At 43.7% G+C, this 20,623-nt stretch overlaps 1 protein-coding gene across 1 annotated transcript; it reads left to right on the forward strand.

The window, feature by feature from the left end:
- Positions 1–15,819: 15,819 nt before the first annotated feature.
- LOC109906603 (endosialin-like) lies at positions 15,820–19,853 on the forward strand. The gene has a single exon (XM_020504387.2). It carries the CDS (start codon positions 16,093–16,095, stop codon positions 18,478–18,480), a length of 2,388 nt encoding a protein of 795 aa, XP_020359976.1. The 5' UTR covers positions 15,820–16,092; the 3' UTR covers positions 18,481–19,853.
- Positions 19,854–20,623: the final 770 nt, after the last annotated feature.

Genomic DNA, 20,623 nt, shown 5'->3' on the forward strand with positions numbered 1-20,623 from the left:
TCTCAACACAGAACACATATACGAACGTCCAGGAGCTGTCCTTGATCCTCATCTCTGATGTGAAGTGTGCAATAACTCTGTAAAAGGGAGAGACAGAAAGAAAAATATATGGAGTAAGATGGATGGATCGGCAAGGGAGGATTTTATGGGTCTTGGCACATCTCCAAAAGTGGAGTACATGAATGCTGCTTCCTCTCTTATAATGGCCAGGGCTGAGGGAGATTAGACTACCATACTGGGAACCTTCCTACTTTATTAGTAATAACAATCTTTTCTCAGCACAATTTGTGACGGAGAGATTGGTAATTTGTGTCTTTAGGCAATCAGCGCGACATAAAGCATGTTAATGTGTCTCGTTAAGGATTGTCATGAATTGGTTATAAATTGGCAGTTGCGGAGCAGGAAATGAATAAGGAGAAAGGAATGTCCCTTTAAATGGTCAATTTCATTTCAAAGAAAATAAATGACTTAAATCGTTCAACTTACTTTTAATAAAACAAATTTGGCACCAACCTCCACTCCTAAAATAATTTGGGTAACATAGCTAATGCCCTCATTGAAAACCTGAGGACAATACCCTGTGGTGCCCCTAATATTGGCCTCACTGCAGCTGGTCTGCCTTATCCTGTGATGCTCCCTACTTACTGTACAACACTGAGGAAGCAAGGGGAAACATGAACATTCCTCATTGCCAAATGTCCAGGCCCAGGGGGGGGGGGGGGGGGGTGCATGTGACCCTTCTTAACTGATACTGAGGTCACATCCCCTCAGTAAACCGAGACATAATGAGAGCCAAGTTTGATTCAGTGGGGTGTCTTCCTGCCTACCACTACTTTAACTAAGATATATGTCTACCATCGCCGGTACTGTCTGTGCATCCAAATCATCTGTCAACATTTTTATTGAAACGTTTCATTATTCAACAAGTATAACATTAGACCAGATACATCATTCCCAATTACTAAATAAATCCCATGTAGTCTTGAGTTGCTTTCCGTGGATTGCATGACTTCACTGTTTAGTCCCGGCTTGTCTCCATTGCGGAGCAATCTGGTTCTTACCGTTGAATGTAGTCTCCTATTTACAGTTTCATGATGTGTTTCATGATGTGATTTGTCTCAGAGAATCTGTGTTAGCATCATGCCCTCCTAGATCAGCCTTTTGGCTACGTTCTTTTATAGAATGGTCATATATTGTGGATATCAGGGCAGTAAAATAAACTTTGAACGAGATTTGTGGAGCAGTGTCCAAGCAGCAGGCAAAACTCACACACACACACACACACACACACACACACACACACACACACACACACACACACACACACACCAAAAACTCACACAAAATTCCCCCAGACACTGTCCAAAGCCTCATACCAAAGCCCTCCACACACTGTCCAAAGCCTTCCATCATACTCCAGACGTTGATCTGATGGTCTCTTCCTGAGCAGGGGCAGACGTGACTCATTGTGTGTAATGTTATGTATGAAATAGCAGACCTTAACATGGGACCTTGTGGTTTCCCCAAAGGGTTCAGGAGGGGATCGGAAAGCCTCCTGCTGCTGGGAATGACTATTTCATCCCTCTGGGACTGGAAAGAAATGTATTAGGGACAAGTGTTTGTGATCCAGCTGTCTCAGCTAGCCTGTGTTTGAGTCATCCGTCATCGACAGTGTCGAGTAATCACGCACTTGCTATGTGGAGAATGGGAGGGCGAGAATTGCAATCTTTGAATGACAGATCTTGAAAGTACCTTTGCAGATTGGAGGTTGATCTGGAAGGATGATTCACTCTTTTCAGCAACAAGAGTACTTTGGAGTGTTTTGTAGCGACAGCTATCCTCTTTCTCTACTGCTATCACCATCTATAATCATGCACTTGTTATAGAGAGTGGAGACGTCCTTGTTAAATGTACACTGGCCGATCTGATTGGAGATCAATGTTCTGATACACTGATTCACTCCTTATGGGAGTGCTTAGTCTCATACAGCTGTTACATGACTATATTACAGTCCAGTATTATTGGCACCCTTGATAAAAGATGAGCAAAAAACACTATAAAATATAGGTGTCAAGATTATTGGGACCCCTGTTTTTAAATTGGCACGGGTGTTTTTAGGCCAATATATCTTCCAAACACCGGCTTTGAGGGCATTGTCACGTAAGTGTTCTCCAATCTCATATTAAATTATAAAATATGTCTTCATGCTGTTTTCCTCACAAGGGGATGGTGTATTAAAAACAGTGGTGCCAATAATCTTGACAACAATATTTTGTAGTCTTTTTTGCTCATCTTTATCAAGGGTGCTAATCATTTTTATACAATAGGTTACCAGCATATTCAAATAATTATTGACATATTTTCATTAAAAACTTTATTTTTATGAATTTTATATATACTATTTCATCCTTCCACAACATATTTTATTTTTATTTTATTCAACCTTTATTGAACAATTTAATATAGTCCCGACAGAAATCTAAGGTTGCCGGCTGGTTGTTCGTAGCCACATTTGTTTAAGTTGTTTTCTAGTGACATTTATAATAACAATGAGCTAATGAGGTGCCTGGCATAGAAAATGTGCTCACTCGTTTGGACACTGTTGTTCAGAGGAGCTAGCAAAGAACACAGCTAACACAATCACCTCAAATGGAAGCCCGGAAAGACTGAAAATTAGCTGCACTTAATATCGTTTGTCGTTTTTTCAATTGAAATTTATTTTAATATATCATAACAATTATGCCAGCTGATTCATGATTTCGACTGAGAAACGCTGCCTGCCTGCCTGTCTGTCTGTCTCGTTGCGACTCCCGACTCATTCATTACTATGGGACAGCTGGAGATTGAATTTGAATAATGTTGCAAATGTTGGCTAGAAAGACAGTGAGATAATGTCTAGATGCTTTTTATAGGATAACAAGTTTATAAATTGCTCAGGGCTGATGAGACAGTGGATTGCTCAGTCAGATTGATTTATTTTATTTTTATTTCACCTTTATTTAAGCAGGTAGGCCAGTTGAGAACAAGTTCTCATTTACAACTGCGACCTGGCCAAGATAAAGCAAAGCAGTGCGACACAAACAACATCACAGTGTTACACATGGGATAAACAAACGTACAGTCAATAACACAATAGAAAAGGTACAGTGTGTGCAAATATAGTAAGATTAGGGAGGTAATGCAATAAAAAGGCCATAGAGGTGAAATCATTACAATTTAGCATTAACACTGAAGTGATAGATGTGCAGATGATGATGTGCAAGTAGAGATACTGGGGTGCAAAGGAGCAAAAATAAATAACAATATGAGGATGAGGTAATTGGGTGTGCTATTTAAAATGGGATGTGTACAGGTGCAATGATCGGTAAGCTGCTCTGACAGCTTACACTTAAAGTTATAGAGGGAGAAATAAGTCTCCAGCTTTAGTGATTTTTGCAATTTGTTCCTAGTCAGAGAGCTGGAAGGAAAGGCGGCCAAAGTAGGTGTTGGCTTTGGGGATGACCAGGGAAATATACCTGCTGGAGCACGTGCTATGGGTGGGCGTTGCTATGGTGACCAGTGAGCTGAGATAAGGCAGGTCTTTACCTAGCAAAGACTTATAGATGACCTAGAGCCAGTGGGTCTGGCAACGAGGGCCAGCGAGGGCCAGCCAACGAGAGCATACAGGTCGCAGTGGAGGGTAGTATATGGGGCTTTGATGATAAAACGGATGGCACTGTGATAGACTGAATCCAGTTTGCTGAGTAGAGTGTTGGAAGCAATTTTGTAGATGACATCGCCAAAGTCGAGGATCGGTAGGATAGTCAGTTTTACTAGGGTAAGTTTGGCGGCGTGAGTGAAGGAGGCTTTGTTGCGGAATAGAAAGCCGACTCTTGATTTGATTTTCGATTGGAGATGTTTGATATGAGTCTGGAAGGAGAGTTTACAGTCTAGCCAGACACCTAGGTACTTATAGATGTCCACATATTCAAGGTCGTAACCATCCAGGGTGGTGATGCTGGTCAGGCGTGCGGGTGCAGGCAGCGAACGGTTGAATAGCATGCATTTGGTTTTACTAGCGTTTAAGAGCAGTTGGAGGCCACGGAAGGAGTGTTGTATGGCATTGAAGCTCGTTTGGAGGTTAGATAGCACAGTGTCCAAGGACGGGCCGGAAGTATATAGAATGGTGTCGTCTGCGTAGAGGTGGATCAGGGAATCGCCCGCAGCAAGAGCAACATCATTGATATATACAGAGAAAAGAGTCGGCCCGAGAATTGAACCCTGTGGCACTCCCATAGAGACTGCCAGAGGACCGGACAGCATGCCCTCTGACTCACTGAACTCTGTCTGCAAAGTAATTGGTGAACCAGGCAAGGCAGTCATCCGAAAAACCGAGGCTACTGAATCTGCCGATAAGAATATGGTGATTGACAGAGTCGAAAGCCTTGGCAAGGTCGATGAAGACGGCTGCACAGTACTGTCTTTTATCGATGGTGGTTATGATATCGTTTAGTACCTTGAGCGTGGCTGAGGTGCACCCGTGACCGGCTCGGAAACCAGTTTGCACAGCGGAGAAAGTACGGTGGGATTCGAGATGGTCAGTGACCTGTTTGTTGACTTGGCTTTCGAAGACCTTAGATAGGCAGGGCAGGATGGATATAGCTCTGTAACAGTTTGGGTCCAGGGTGTCTCCCCCTTTGAAGAGGGGGATGACTGCGGCAGCTTTCCAATCCTTGGGGATCTCAGACGATATGAAAGAGAGGTTGAACAGGCTGGTAATAGGGGTTGCGACAATGGCGGCGGATAGTTTCAGAAATAGAGGGTCCAGATTGTCAAGCCCAGCTGATTTGTACGGGTCCAGGTTTTGCAGCTCTTTCAGAACATCTGCTATCTGGATTTGGGTAAAGGAGAACCTGGAGAGGCTTGGGCGAGTAGCTGCGGGGGGGCGGAGCTGTTGGCCGAGGTTGGAGTAGCCAGGCGGAAGGCATGGCCAGCCGTTGAGAAATGCTTGTTGAAGTTTTTGATAATCATGGATTTATCGGTGGTGACCGTGTTACCTAGCCTCAGTGCAGTGGGCAGCTGGGAGGAGGTGCTCTTGTTCTCCATGGACTTCACAGTGTCCCAGAACTTTTTGGAGTTGGAGCTACAGGATGCAAACTTCTACCTGAAGAAGCTGGCCTTAGCTTTCCTGACTGACTGCGTGCATTGGTTCCTGACTTCCCTGAACAGTTGCATATCGCGGGGACTATTCGATGCTATTGCAGTCCGCCACAGGATGTTTTTGTGCTGGTCGAGGGCAGTCAGGTCTGGAGTGAACCAAGGGCTGTATCTGTTCTTAGTTCTGCATTTTTTTAACAGAGCATGCCTATCTAAAATGGTGAGGAAGTTACTTTTAAAGAATGACCAGGCATCCTCAACTGACGGGATGAGGTCAATGAGCGGCAGGGTAGCCTAGTGGTTAGAGAGTTGGACTAGTAGCAGGAAGGTTGCAAGTTCAAATCCCTGAGCTGACAAGGAACAAATCTGTCATTCTGCCCCTGAACAGGCAGTTAACCCACTGTTCTTAGGCCATCATTGAAAATAAGAATTTGTTCTTAACTGACTTGCCTAGTTAAATAAAGGTAAAATAAATATGTCCTTCCAGGATACCCGGGCCAGGTCGAGGGTGCTCACAGAAGTGTTTTAGGCAGTGGTTGACAGTGATGAGGGGTGGTCGTTTGACTGCTGCTCCGTAGCGGATACAGGCAATGAGGCAGTGATCGCTGAGATCCTGGTTGAAGACAGCGGAGGTGTATTTGGAGGGCCAGTTGGTCAGGATGACGTCTATGAGGGTGCCCTTGTTTACAGAGTTAGGGTTGTACCTGGTGGGTTCCTTGATGATTTGTGTGAGATTGAGGGCATCTAGCTTAGATTGTAGGACTGCCGGGGTGTTAAGCATATCCCAGTTTAGGTCACCTAACAGAACAAACTCTGAAGCTAGATGGGGGTGATCAATTCACAAATGGTGTCCAGGGCACAGCTGGGAGCTGAGGGGGGTCGGTAGCAGGCGGCAACAGTGAGAGACTTATTTCTGGAGAGAGTAATTTTCTAAATTAGTAGTTCGAACTGTTTGGGTATGGACCTGGAAAGTATGACATTACTTTGCAGGCTATCTCTGCAGTAGACTGCAACTCCTCCCCCTTTGGCAGTTCTATCTTGACGGAAGATGTTATAGTTGGGTATGGAAATCTCAGAATTTTTGGTGGCCTTCCTGAGCCAGGATTCAGACACGGCAAGGACATCAGGGTTAGCAGAGTGTGCTAAAGCAGTGAGTAAAACAAACTTAGGGAGGAGGCTTCTGATGTTGACATGCATGAAACCAAGGCTTTTTCGATCACAGAAGTCAACAAATGAGGGTGCCTGGGGACATGCAGGGCCTGGGTTTACCTCCACATCACCCGCGGAACAGAGAAGGAGTAGTATGAGGGTGCAGCTAAAGGCTATCAAAACTGGTCGCCTAAAGCATTGGGGACAGAGAATAAGAGGAGCAGGTTTCTGGGCATGGTAGAATATATTCAGGGCATAATGCGCAGACAGGGGTATGGTGGGGTGCGGGTACAGCAGAGGTAAGCCCAGGCACTGGGTGATGATGAGAGAGGTTGTATCTCTGGACATGCTGGTTGTAATGGGTGAGGTCACCGCATGTGTGGGAGGTGGGACAAAGGAGGTATCAGGGGTATGAAGAGTGGAACTAGGGGCTCTATTGTGAACTAAAACAATGATAACTAACCTGAACAACAGTATACAAGGCATATTGACATTTGAGAGAGACATACAGCGAGGCATACAGTAATCACAGGTGTTGAATTGGGAGAGCTAGCTAAATCAGTAGGTGAGACAACAACAGCTAATCAGCTAGCACAACAACAGCAGGTAAAATGGCGTTAACTAGGCAGAGGGAGAGTCGGATTAACTACACACAGAGCCTGAGTGCGGCTGGGGCCGACAGATAAAACATAAACAAGCAGAATGGAGTACCGTGATTAATGGACAGTCCAGCATGCATCAGCTATGTAGCCAAGTGATCAGTGTCCAGGGGGCAGCAGTGGATGGGGCAGGGAAGCTGGACTGGCGAGTGTTATCCAGGTAAAAAAAACGAACAATGACTAAATAGCTTGTAGCTAGTTACCTGGTTAGCTTTTGGAGGTTCTTGAGTGTGTTCTAAAAATAAAAAATAATAGCGATTCCGTATCACATTGGGTGAGGTAGGTTACCGGAAGGTATAAACAAATTAAAAATCGAAAGAGATAGAAAGTAAATATGGGTCCAGTGAGTGTTTGGACCGCGGCGATTCAGACGGTTAGCAGGCCTGTGCTAACAAGCTAACAGTTAGTAGGCCGGGGCTAAACAAGGTAGCAGTTAGCGGACCGGGGCTAAACAAGCTAGCAGTTAGCAGGCCGAATTAGCAAGCAAGGAGATAGCAAGGGCTAGAGAGTTAGCCTTTGGGGGACGTCGCGATGGGGTGAGTCTGTTTATTCCTCTTCATGCGGTGACATCGATAGACCGGTCGTGGGTCCGGATATTGTAGCCCAGGAGTATGCTACGGTGGTAGCACAAGGGCTCTGGCCGGGCTAGCGTCAAGCTAAGTGGGTGGAAACGCTAGCCAGGAGTAATCATCCGGGGTTGCGGTTAGCTAGGTAGCTAGTTGTGAAGATCCAGCTGAAGATGTTCCGTTTGCGGTGGGAATCCGGGGATAAAAAAATAAATAGGTCCGTTATGCTCTGGTTAGAGTCGCGTTGTTCGAACTGGCGAGAGCTTTCCGAGCTAAAGGTTAGCTGATGACCGGTTAGCTGAAGACCGCTAGCAATGTTTTGCTGACTGATAGCTGGTAGTTAGCTGGCTAGCTTCAGTCGAGGGGTTCCGGATCCAAAGTAAATATAAATACTTTAGGAAAAATAGCTACATTGGGTGAGGCGGGTTGCAGGAGAGTATTTAGAAGTTGAGGTTTAGCAAAATGTTTTAAAAGATAAGCGAAAAAACCCCGGAAAAAACGATATATACAAAGGGACGCGACACGACAAGACGTCTTACTGCTACGCCATCTTGGAGAAAAAGATGAGAAATACAATACAAAATAGTGACACTGGGAATATATACACAGTGAATAACAAATGTACAATAAATACGCTTCTAAATACTCAAGCAACGCACCAAAATCTGTTTCAGGGAAAAGGTGTACATTTGACCTCCATCATCTAGGACGTGACAATGGTTCATAAAATCTCTCCATTTCTGCCCATTTTTTTGTGCTATGGTCTTACAGGACTTCTCATACAGATGCAACTGTAAGTCCATTTGTAAATCAAGACCTTTCTTGAGTTGGGCTCTGGGATGGTGCAACTGTTGAGAATGTGAGCCTATGGTTGTGTGGGGGAAAGGGTTGAGTGTGTATGAGTGTGTGGGTGTATGTGTGTATCCCACAACTGTTGTGAAGGGGTAAAAGATGTTAGGGACAATAGAGGATGATTCACAACAATTGTTCGCTAATATAATAATTGCTTGTAATAATGTAATTTTGATAATGGTGAAACTGGTGAGAGGTAAAATCCTTTTCATAAATTGCCTACATTACTACAAATATTAATAGCTAATTATGGAAAATAAGAAACAGGATTCTTAAAATATATATATATATTTTTAATGGCTATATATAATACAAATTGAGGTGAGGGTGATGGAAATGCATTTGGCGGTTGATCTATTTCTGTTCTGTAAATGGCACTGTGTGCTCTTTTCGAAGGATTGATCCCAGTCTTTTCATGGCGTCGGGGGTCTGCCGGGCATTGGGATGACAACCCAACTCGGGATGAGGAGGGCTTTTAGAGGGTGGAATAGTGGGGACCAATTGGAGGTTTACTTAGTAGCAATACAAATGTCCTGGTACAGCTATATAGACACTCAATCATCATGTTGCTTTTTAATGGTACGTTTACAAACATATATTTTGAGAAATAGAATTGAAAGTTCTCATTGTAAGTGGTGAAATAAGTATAGCCACGTACAATTGTAATGGCCTAGCAGATAATAAGAAAAGGCTATCAGTACTTACCTGGCTAAAAGAGAATGAATATAATATCTGTTGTTTACAGGAAACCCATTCAACAATTTTAGTTTTGTGGAAAAAGAACTGGGGTGTGAAATGTATTTCTCCCATGGGCAAAGAAATTCAAAAGGGGTGATGGTTTTAATGTCACGACTTCTGCCAAAGTCGGTCCATCTCTGTCACGCCCTGACCATGGAGAGCCCTTGGTTCTCTATGGTGTTTAGGTCAGAGCGTGACTAGGAGGGTGTTCTAGTCATTCTATTTCTATGTTGGTGGGTTGTATGGTTCCCAATTAGAGGCAGCTGGTAATCATTGCCTCTAATTGGGGATCATATTTAGGAAGCCCTTTCTCCCACCTGCTTTGTGGGATATTGTGTTTTGTGTGTGTGAATGTAGCACCACTAATGGCACGTTTTCGTTGTTGGTTTAGTGTGTTTGTTTGAAGTTTCACCGTAATAAAGATGTGGAAGTCTACAATCGCTGCACCTTGATTCGTCCATTATCAAGAACGTGACACTCTCCTTGTTCGGGCGGCGCTCGACGTCACCGGCCTTCTAGCCATCGCCGATCCACTTTTCATTTTCCATTTGTTTTTCTTTTTCTTTGTTTTACACACCTGGTTTCAATTCCCCAATGATATGTTCATTATTTAACCCTCTGTTTTCCCCATGTTTTTTTGTGCGTGATTGTTTTATGTATGTTTGGTCTGCTATTGTGGGCTCGGTATTGCGACATGTTATTGGAATATTTGAGTAAAGTTACTTGTGTTACTCATCTCTGCTGTCCTGTGCCTGACTCCTCTGCACCAGCTACACCCAGACGACTACATTTAATTAATAGTAATTTTGATCCAAGTGTGCAAATTGTCCAAACAGATCAAGGTAGATGGATTATTTTAAATATGTTATTGGACAATAAACAGATGGCTTATTAACCTATACGGTCCGAATAATGATGATCCAAGCTTCTTTGAAAATATATATATGAATTGATCAACTCTAGAAGCAACACTAGACTATATTATTATTATGGTGGGAGATTATAATACAGTCTTAAATACCTCTATGGACCGGAAAGGAAATCACACTACAAACGATCTCCCTCAGGCACTTAAGGAAATCATAAATGTCATGGATATATTGGAATTAGTGGATATATGGAGACTTAAATACCCTGACCTAGTGAGATATACATGGCGGAAGCTTAATCAAGCTAGTTGTCTTGACTACTTTCTTATACCATTCTCTCTGGCACCAAAAGTTTAAAAAGTGTTGATTGGGGACAGAATGTGGTCGGATCATCACACAATTGGCATATATATTACTCTTACAGAATTTCCACGTGGGCGAGGATATTGGAAATTTAATCAAAGCCTACTAGATGATAAATTGTTTAGAACTAGGACAGAAGAATTTATAATGGACTTTTTCAGACATAACATAACATACAGCAGATCCCCTTATTGTATGGGACATTTAAGTGTGCCTTAAGAGGCCATGCAATTCAGTACTCGTCTATAAAACAAAAGCAATTTAGATCAAGAGTCCATATTACTAAAGGAAATTGAAGGACTAACAGTACAGTTAGATAGCGATAAACACGGTACCAGAGAGGCACAGAATAAGTTAGAGGAAAAACAAAAAGACATGGAGGAACTTATTCAAGAAAGATCCAGTGTAATATATTATTGTCACGTTCTGACCTTTATTTTCTTTGTTTTGTCTTTATTTAGTATTGTCAGGGCGTGAGTTGGGGTGGGCAGTCTGTTTGTTTTTTCTATGTTTGGTTTCTCTTTCGGCCTAGTATGGTTCTCAATCAGGGGCAGGTGTCGTTAGTTGTCTCTGATTGAGAATCATACTTAGGTAGCCTGGGTTTCACTGTTGGTTTGTGGGTGTTTGTTTCCGTGTGTGTGTGTTTGTCACCACACGGTACTGTTTCGGTTGTTGTAGATTTCACGTTATCGTTTATTGTTTTTGTTCGAGTGTTCATTTGTCTGTATTAAAAACATTATGGACACTTACCACGCTGCATCTTGGTCCGATCCTTACTCCTCTTCAGACGAAGAGGAGATCTGCCGTTACAATTATAAAAATAAAGCGAACTGGATGGAATATGGGGAAAAATGCACCAAATTATTTTTCAATCTTCAATATAGAAATGCTACCAAAAAAATGTATTAAAACTTGTTCCAAATGATGGAGTCACGCATGATTCACCGAATTATATTATAAAGAGGAAGTAAAGTACTTTAAGAATATGTTTTCGTTTCAGACTCCTCCATCACCACTAATTTAATGTTTTTTTCCTAATAATAATGTAAAATTAACAGTTCTACAGAAAGATTCATGTGAAGGCCAAATTAGAGGAGAGTTCCTCTGTAATTCTTGATGCAATTGGGGCCTTTAAGGATGGGAAAACTCCAGGGCTGGATGGCATACCAGTGGAAGTATACAAAACTTTTGTTGATATACTCAGAGGACCATTATTAGCATGTTTTAACTACTCCTATATAAATGGTAGATTATCAGACACGCAACAAGAAGGTCTGATATCATTATTTTCTGAAACAGGACCCAAATGGTATATATGGTATATTTTATATTTTTGTGATGCAAAAATCTTAGCAAAATGCTTGGCGCATAGAATTAAAAAAGTTTTGTCAGATATTATCCATCCTAATCAGACAGTTTTTTTTACATGGATGATACATTGGAGATAATATAAGACAAGTACTGGAAACAATAAAATACTATGAAATATCGGGGACACCAGGCCTTGTTTTCATAGCTGATTTTGAAAAAGCCTTTGATAAAGTACGACTGGAGTTTATATATAAATGCAGAGGATATTTTAATTTTGGGGAATCTCTTCTAAAATAGGTTAAAATGATGTATAGTAACCCTAGGTGTAAAATAGTAAATAATGGCTACATCTCAGAAAGTTTTAAATTATCTAGAGGAGTAAACCAAGGTTGTCCACTATGGGCATATCTATTTATTATTGCCATCGAAAAGTTAAATGTTAAAATTAGATTAAATCACAATTAGAATACCTCCACGGCCTCATAGAAGATCTAGATACTTTTGCTATGCTCTCTGGATTAAAACCAAATTATGATAAGTGATTTTTACGTATTGGATCACAAAAAAAGGCTAATTTTACATTACCAATTATATGGTCTGACGGAGATGTGGACATACTCGGTATACAAATCCCAAAAGAAAGAAATGATCTCACTCCAATAAATGTTTATAGAAAGTTAGCAAAAATAGACAAGATCTTGCTTCCATGGAAAGGAAAATACCTGTCTATTTGTGGAAAAATCACCCTGATGAACTCTTTAGTCATATCACAGTTTACCTATTTGCTTATGGTTTTGCCTACACCTGGTGACCTGCTTTTTAAATTATATGAACAAAAAATATTAAATTTGATTTGGAACGGCAAGCCAGACAAACTTTAAAGGGCCTATTTATGTAACCAATATGAATTCGGAGGGCAGAAATGATTAAATATTAAAGCATTAGACCTCTCAGTAAAGGCATCAGTCATACAAAAGTTATACATAAATCCAAACTGGTTTCTAGTAAATTGGTAAGAATGTCTCATCCTATGTTCAAGAAGGGCCCTTTCCCTTTATTCAGATTACACCTGCTCACTTTCGGTTGTTTGAAAATGAAATAAGCTCCAAAATATCATTTTCTCCATTCACTTTCGACACGCTTCCTTGAAAGTTGGTATCTAGGTCAAGGACATTGAGAAAGTTCTGAAAGGGACCATTTTAATGGCAGTAGCTGTTCAAAGAAGCAAGGGTCTATAGAAGTCATAGAAATCAGGAAGAGAACACTAGTTACCGCTGTGAACATGGGTCCTTGAGGGAAGAGAGGTAGAGGTGATTTACAGACTGCCTGTAGATGGGGAATAGGAGATAACAATGTGAGATAGCAATATGTTCCAGTAGTTAAAGAAATGATTGTAAGCAGCAGAGTGTCTTTCAAGCATATTTGCTAGACAACTTTAATACATTTTGGCTGACTCAACGCTCATATTGTTTGTATCAGACTCGGCTTAAGGCTTATCATTTTTGGAATTTGTGATACATTCCGTAACATTGTGAAAGGATAACAAGGCAACAGTATGAAAGATGCAGCGCAGATTGATCATTAGATGCCAGAGGAGTAGCGTTTTAAGTGTTTTTCACAAAATTTAAAATGGTGGAAAATCCATCATACAGACTTTATGAGTCTCCGAGGCAAATTTGTTCATTGTGAGGAGAGGGACCTATGTACCAAATGTAATTACTTTAGGTCCAACAGGGTGTGGGCGTGACCTTTAACAGTTAGCATTTTCAATCGCTTGTTATAGCGCCACCACTCAGTGTCATTTTGTAAATGCCGGAACTCTATGGCAAGACACATCATACACTCAGGTTTCGTCAAAATCGGGCCAGTGCTGTCTGAGGTATCGCGTGTGACGAACGTACTAACAGACAGAGACAGATCCACATCGTTGGGGGACAACTAGAGTCTGTATTCAAGCCCAGCAAGGGACTAGTTCTTAGATGCCTTTTTGCAGACGCTCTATTTGGAGAGTAGGGAAGAGCTAGCAAGGGGAGTGGTGATCATTATACACAATTTAACTTCCAAAAACTTTGCTGACTTGAAATTAAGTCTAGGTCCTCCAGCTTAATGGCTGTCACAAATAGACTTGGGTCACTTCTTGGCTAGAGTTTCACTGCACGGCAGCTCAATCCTTTGGCACGTGTTGGAGGGGGGCTCGACACCCCTCTACCCCCTCCTATACCTCACTCCCGAAACCTTGTCCTTTGGCTCAGAGGAACCCAGGTGTGTGTGTGTGTGTGTGTGTGTGTGTGTGTTTTTCTTCCATTCCATCAGAGAAGTGAGCCTTTGAGCGCCCTTTCCCTGTAGAGAATCATTGTACCATATAAACTGTAGTGAAATATAATTTCCCCATATCCAAAAACATTGTATTTTCAGCTGTTTGAAGCTGGTGTACAAAACCGAAAGTGAAAGACGCAAAAACGAAACTTACGAACGTTTAGAAAAGAAATAGCACACATAAAACATATCTACCGCTTCTTAGATTTGCTTTCAATGAGAGTGACAGATCTATAACACACATTTCTATGTGGATTTGCTCAGGTCGCCCAAAAAGTTACATATTGCAGCTTTAATTGGATTCCGTGAGTTGCGTTGGTAAAGGAGAATAATCGAGGGATAAGCAAGTGGGGAATGCATTATTTATAAAATGTATTACAAGTTGGTGTGTGCGCATACACACAAACAGAAGAATGGACGCACATACAGGTATTTCTTAGATAATCAGACAGAACTGTTAATCTGACAGATAAACAGACAGATAACCATTCAAGCCCTTTGTGAACTTTCATTTAATAGACATGCTCCTTAAAGATGGAATTTGCAGTAGGGGGAAACTGCCCCACCACTGTTATTGCTTTTGTTGACGAGCTGAGGAGCATCGCGCAGCATGGCAAAAAGAAATGGCTTTACATATTCTCTTTTATCACACGAGCAATGATGTCCGAGGCAAAAAAATATGTGTTTGCTGTTTGCAGTAACTTCTTTGTTGTTGTAATATCGGAAATGGACATGGCTGTTTCACAATTAAAGGTCCAATACAGATATTTTTATCTCATTATCAAATCACTTCTGAGTAACAATTAAGTAGCTTACTGTGACGGTTTTAAATTAAATTAGTCAAAAAGGAAAAAAATTGCTTCTTAGCAAAGAGCTATTTCTTAAGAAATAATTTTGCTAGAAGTGTCTGGGAGTGGTCTGAGTGGGGAGGAGAAAACTAGCTGTTATTGTCAGAAAGGTTTGAAACTCTCTTTTTTATTTGTCTATTACCAAATTTAACCAGGCAGGCCAAACCCCCCCACTAAATCTGGCTGAAATATCAGGCGGTCTTTTCAAACAGTTCTCACACTAAAATGGCATTATTATCATTTTCACAATTTCACAGTATTATTCCAACTTCATAGTGTGGAAATATATATAAAACACATGTAAATCAAGTTTTTGACTGCACTGGGCCTTTAAGGATTCCAGCTTTAAGGAAACAGTGTTCATGTTCTCTCGACAAACTCTCTCTATGTCAACAATTTAAGATGACAATAACTTGAGAACGTATTGAACCCATCTGTCAGGTGAAGCACACAAGATAATAACAAATGTATAGAGAGAGGGAAGAAACAAAGAAAAGATAGAAAATAAAAACTTTAGCAGTGGACTGAAAGGAGACCAAGAGACTGATGGGTTCTTGGAACACAGAAAGGGCTTTGTCGGATAATCTCTTTCCTCCTGCTCACTGAATCATTGAAGAAACAAAACCATGTTTAATTGTCATAACTGAATTTGCCTTCAAGGCCTGGTGGGGATGGTGTGAGTGTTTGTGTGTGTATGTGCTTATGTGTGTGCCTGTGTGGGGGAGATGAGGGGTAAATGGCTGGGTCCCAAGCCATTTCCATAAACGGACTTATGAAAAACATACGAAAACCACACTGCACTTCCCCAAACCCCCCCCAAGACTCTCAAAGGCATCACACACACACACAAACACACACACACACACACACACACACACACACACACACACACACACACACACACACACACACACACACACACACACACACACACACACTAGCAAAAACGTACAATTCTTAGTTCAATCCCCTCCCTCACTCCTTCCCCTTTTGCCCACCCTCCCTCTCTCTCTCTCTCTTTCTGAAATCTGGGGACAATCTGCAAGCACTCAACTCCAGCATAGAAGAGTGAGAAGTTGGAGAGAGAAAGAGAGAGAGAGAGTGAAGTTTTGAGAGGTAAAGTGCAGATGAGGAGAGAAAAGTTGGTATATTAAGGAAAAAACAAGACGAAACAAATACTAAAAAAATTAAGAGGAGAGAAAAAAAATCAAGGAAAGTATAGAGTGGACAAAAAAGAGAACAAGAGAGAGAGTTAGAGAAGTGAGCCGTGGAGAGTGAACTAGCGATGGGTTCCCCAGTGCGGTGTGCTGCTGTTCTAGTCCTCTCACTACTGGGTCTGTTCTGTTATACTCCCCCTGTATGGGGCCAGGATCTACAAGAGAGGGACGCTCTGTGCAACGAGGACGGCTGCTTCGTGGTCTACTTCCAGCGCAAGACCTTCCTGGACTCCTGGAGGAGCTGCAAGGAGAAGGGAGGCAACCTGGCCACAGTCAAACTCCAGGAGGAAGCTGACACTATCGCTGCTCTCTTCTCTGGCGTGGAGCTACGCGGCCCGAGGACCAAGGTCCAGGTGTGGATCGGTCTCCAGAGACAGCCTCGCCAGTGTTCCGCCTCTCGCCCTCTCCGTGGGTTCTCCTGGACTACAGGTGACCAAGATACCCGCTACACCAACTGGCTGCGGGACGACTCGCCCAGTACTTGTTCAGCCTCACGCTGTGTGGTTATGACCTATGGCACAGCAGCCCATGAGCAGCATGATCATTTTAAATGGCTGGACGGCTCTTGTTCGGTGCCAGTGGATGGCTACCTGTGCCGCTACACGTACAAGGGCATGTGCCCGGCGGTTTGGAGTGAGGGGGGTGGCAATGCCCTCTATAGTACCCCCTTCAGCCTCCTCAGTAGCCTCCTTACCCACGTCCCCTTTGGATCTGTAGCCACAGTGCCCTGCCCGGGGGGCTCCAAGGAGGAGCAGTCTGTTCTATGTGTGCTAAGGGAGGATGGCACTGTGGGGTGGTCCAGAGAGACGCCCATCTGTTCCGACACTGGAGAGAAGAGCTGGTGTGATCGTAACAACGGAGGGTGTGAGCATTTCTGCCAGGAAGCCGGGGAGCACTATTACTGCGAGTGCTCGGACGGCTTCCAGCTCGGTGATGACGGGCAAACATGCGTCGCTGCTGACCCGTGCCACAGTGACCCCTGTGAGTTTGAGTGCCTGCCCCTGTCGGACGGCTACCGCTGTGCCTGCCCCGAGGGCTACATGCTTTCCCCGGATGAGCGTGGCTGCCTGGATGTGGACGAGTGCCTGCAGAGCCCCTGCGAGCAGCTGTGCGTCAACGCCCCGGGGACCTTCGAGTGCCGCTGCCGCGAGGGTTACCGACCAGTCGAGGAGGGCGAATGTGAGGATGTGGACGAGTGTATGGAGGACCCGTGCGAACATGCCTGCGAGAATACACCCGGCTCTCACGTTTGCCATTGTCATCTGGGCTTTTCCCCTCCTACCGAGGAACCCTCCCACTGCCAGGACACTGACGAGTGTCAGATCCCTGGGACATGTCAGCAGATGTGCGTGAACTACGAGGGGGGCTTCGAGTGTTACTGCGAGGTGGGCTATGAGCTACTCTCTGACCACTTCTCCTGCAGGAAGATAGGGGAGGGAGAGGACTCATTCCCAGCAGCCACTCCCTCCTACCCTTGGGTCACCCGCCATCCCGGCTCCATGTGGGACCCGCACGAACCCGTGTACCCCTGGACCCCTGCGCAGACCAACACTGACTGGCCTCTGGAGACGGAAGAGTCCCTGGACTGGCTCACAGACCCCCCCAGGGTGGAGAATGATGTCATCTGGGTCACCAGCGCACCCCAGGAGGAGCTCGTCCCAAACCACCACCCATTCATGGTCTCCCCCATGGAAGAGCCCGAGGAGGAGGAGGAAGAAGAAGAGGAGGTGTATACACCGGACTGGAGCACCATGATTTTGAATTCTCCAGCCCAGGTCCAGCCCGAGCTAGAGTCTACGCCCAGTCCCTCTCCCAGCCCCTCTCCCACCTTTACCCCCACCCCAACTCCCACATCCGACTGGTATGAGGAGGAGGATGACGAAACCACTACCAGTTCCTCAGTCCTCCCTACTTCCACTATCTCGGGAGGGGCGTGGAACTGGCTCTGGTTCAGCCCCGCCAGCCATGATCAAGTATTCACCACGTCGCAGGAACCAATCACTGACCAGCACGTCCCCGCGTCCAACTATGATGATACTGATGATAATGAGGAAGAGGGGGACATTGACAATGGGAATGTGACTTCCCTTCCAGAGCAGGATCAGGGCCCGGGTGAAAACCAGGACCAGCACACCCCCTCCCTGCCTCCTCCTGTGGCTCCCAAAACCCCAATCACCCCCAACCAGGGTGTGGTGGAGGGGGTGAATGAGAGGGAGCCGGCCCAGGAGGAAGAGAGCAGCCAGAAGCAGGGTGGTGGCAACTGGCTGCTGGTGGGCCTACTGGTGCCCCTCTGCATCTTCATCATTATTATGGTGGCACTGGGCATCGTCTACTGCACCCGCTGCGCCGTCACGCCGCGCAACACGACGGCCACCAACTGCTACCATTGGATCTCCGGAGCGCACGACAAGCAGGGCGCGCCCAATCCCAGCAAGGGGATACAGTCACATGTTTAGCCAGATGAATGAGGAAAGACTTGTACATAAATAAATGAGAGACATGAAGAAGGTAAGAGAGGGGTGGTTGTACTTGTTGTACTCCTCCCGTCCCATTGCCACTGTGTTGCCGTACTGGGACTCTTTGAACACTTGAATGTGACTGTGGAATATCGGTTGAAAGAGAAGAACAGGGAAGCTATACTAAAAATACACTAATCCCTTTCATGGGGTCCTTTACATGTGGTAGAAAAAACGGCATGATTGTTGCTTACACTGATCTCAAAGCACAATATATAGGCCTATGATTGCACTATAGGTACAATAGAAACCGTCCATTGGGATTGTTGTCGAATACATCTGGTCATATTTACAGATGCTGTGGGAATATACTGTCAATATATCACCAGTGCCATCTGAAACCAAAGCCAAAGAACTGTACTGTAGCTTTTAGCATTTTTGTAGTCCATGAAATCTGGGTGTGGGTCTTTCAAAAAAATGCTGAGGTTTTTAATGCTCAATTGTGCTCATTTCCAAGTATGTGTTGCAAATGACTATTTATGTCAACTTTGTTAAAGAAGCATCACATGCAGCTTCATATTTAGCTATGCGAAGCTATGCAAGCATGACTGTCATGACTCTGTTGAGGAAAAGCAATCACTCGGCAATCACTCGGAATCGGAATAAATCAACTCACAACACAGACCGAAAAATGGTATACGCCTGTATATGTGTTTGTGTTACTATAATTGTGTACTGTATAATTTGTAGCAATGAAATTTTTAGAAAATGTGTTAGCGTCATGATTCCTGATTTAATTGTATTTTGTTTTATATAGACCACACGAAACTCTTGGTAATTCCATGGAATGTCTGTCTGCCTGAGGGGATGTTTCCTTCCATTCAACTCCGATTAAACACTCCTAGTCCTCTCACCCACATTCACTCATATGGGTTAGAGTGCAGATGTTAGACGTGTTCGTATTACACACTATAGGGACTGCAATGGGGGTCACAACAGGCTCCCGATTGACCTTGTTAGCGGAGTAGTGGTCTTCCAATCGTTCCCTAACCCCATGTCACATAACTCTTTAGCATGCCTCCCTCCCCATTGTCACAGGCTTGCCCATAACATTACATGGACTTTAGCCATGGTGGAGCAGTACCAACCGTTAGGTGTTTGAAATCAATGCTCCCCTTAGCTACTTGGGAAGTAAGTGCGGTCCCCATTCAAAGGAGGACGTGTACAATGTCAATGATGGACAATCAAATCAACTGAAGATCTGCCTTCTGTATCAAAGGACTGTTAAATTATGCCTGAAGCCTTTTCATTTCTGTTACCTGTTACGTTTTAAGTAATTGCTAATTAAATGTTAACGATAAGGGTTCCATCAATATTCATGTCTTGCGTTTTAAAGGTTCATGGTGCAATCACTTCACGGTATAGGCCCTAGTGCAATGTCTGCTTTATGTTTTGAAATCACAGTTTCAATGTGATTCCTTGTGCAGATAGAGAATATGGAAGTCCCAGTAAATCCAAGAAGCCCTATGGGGTGTTAAATTAACTCCTTAAGCTCTCCATCCAAATCAAATCATATTCTATTGGTTACATCAACATTTTAAGAAGATGTAATTGCGGGTGTAGCGAAATGCTTGTGTTCCTAGCTCCAACAGTGCACTAGTATCTAACAATTCACAACAATAAACACACATTTAAAAGTAAAAGAATAGAATTTTGAAATATATAAATATTAGGACGAGTAATGTTGGCGTGGCATTGACTAAAATAAGGTTGAATAGAATACAGAACATACACATGAAATGAGTAAAGCAGTAGGTAAACATTATTAAAGTGACTTGTGTTCCATTATTAAAGCGGCCAATGATTCCATGTCTATGTATATAGGGCAGCAGCCTCTAAGGTGCAGGGTTGAGTAACCGCGTGGTAGCCGGCTAGTGAGGGCTATTTAACAGTCTGATGGCCTTGAGATAGAAGCTGTTTTTCAGTCTCTCGGTCCCAGCTTTGATGCTACTGTACTGACCTCGCCTTCTGCATGATAGCGGGGTGAACAGGCCGTGGCTCGGGTGATTGATGTCCTTGATGATCTTTTTGGCCCTCCTGTGACATTGAGTGCTGTAGGTGTCCTGGAGGCCAGACAGTGTGC

Source organism: Oncorhynchus kisutch, linkage group LG16 (assembly GCF_002021735.2).
Source record: "Oncorhynchus kisutch isolate 150728-3 linkage group LG16, Okis_V2, whole genome shotgun sequence".
In the NCBI taxonomy this organism is placed as follows: Eukaryota; Metazoa; Chordata; class Actinopteri; order Salmoniformes; family Salmonidae; genus Oncorhynchus; species Oncorhynchus kisutch.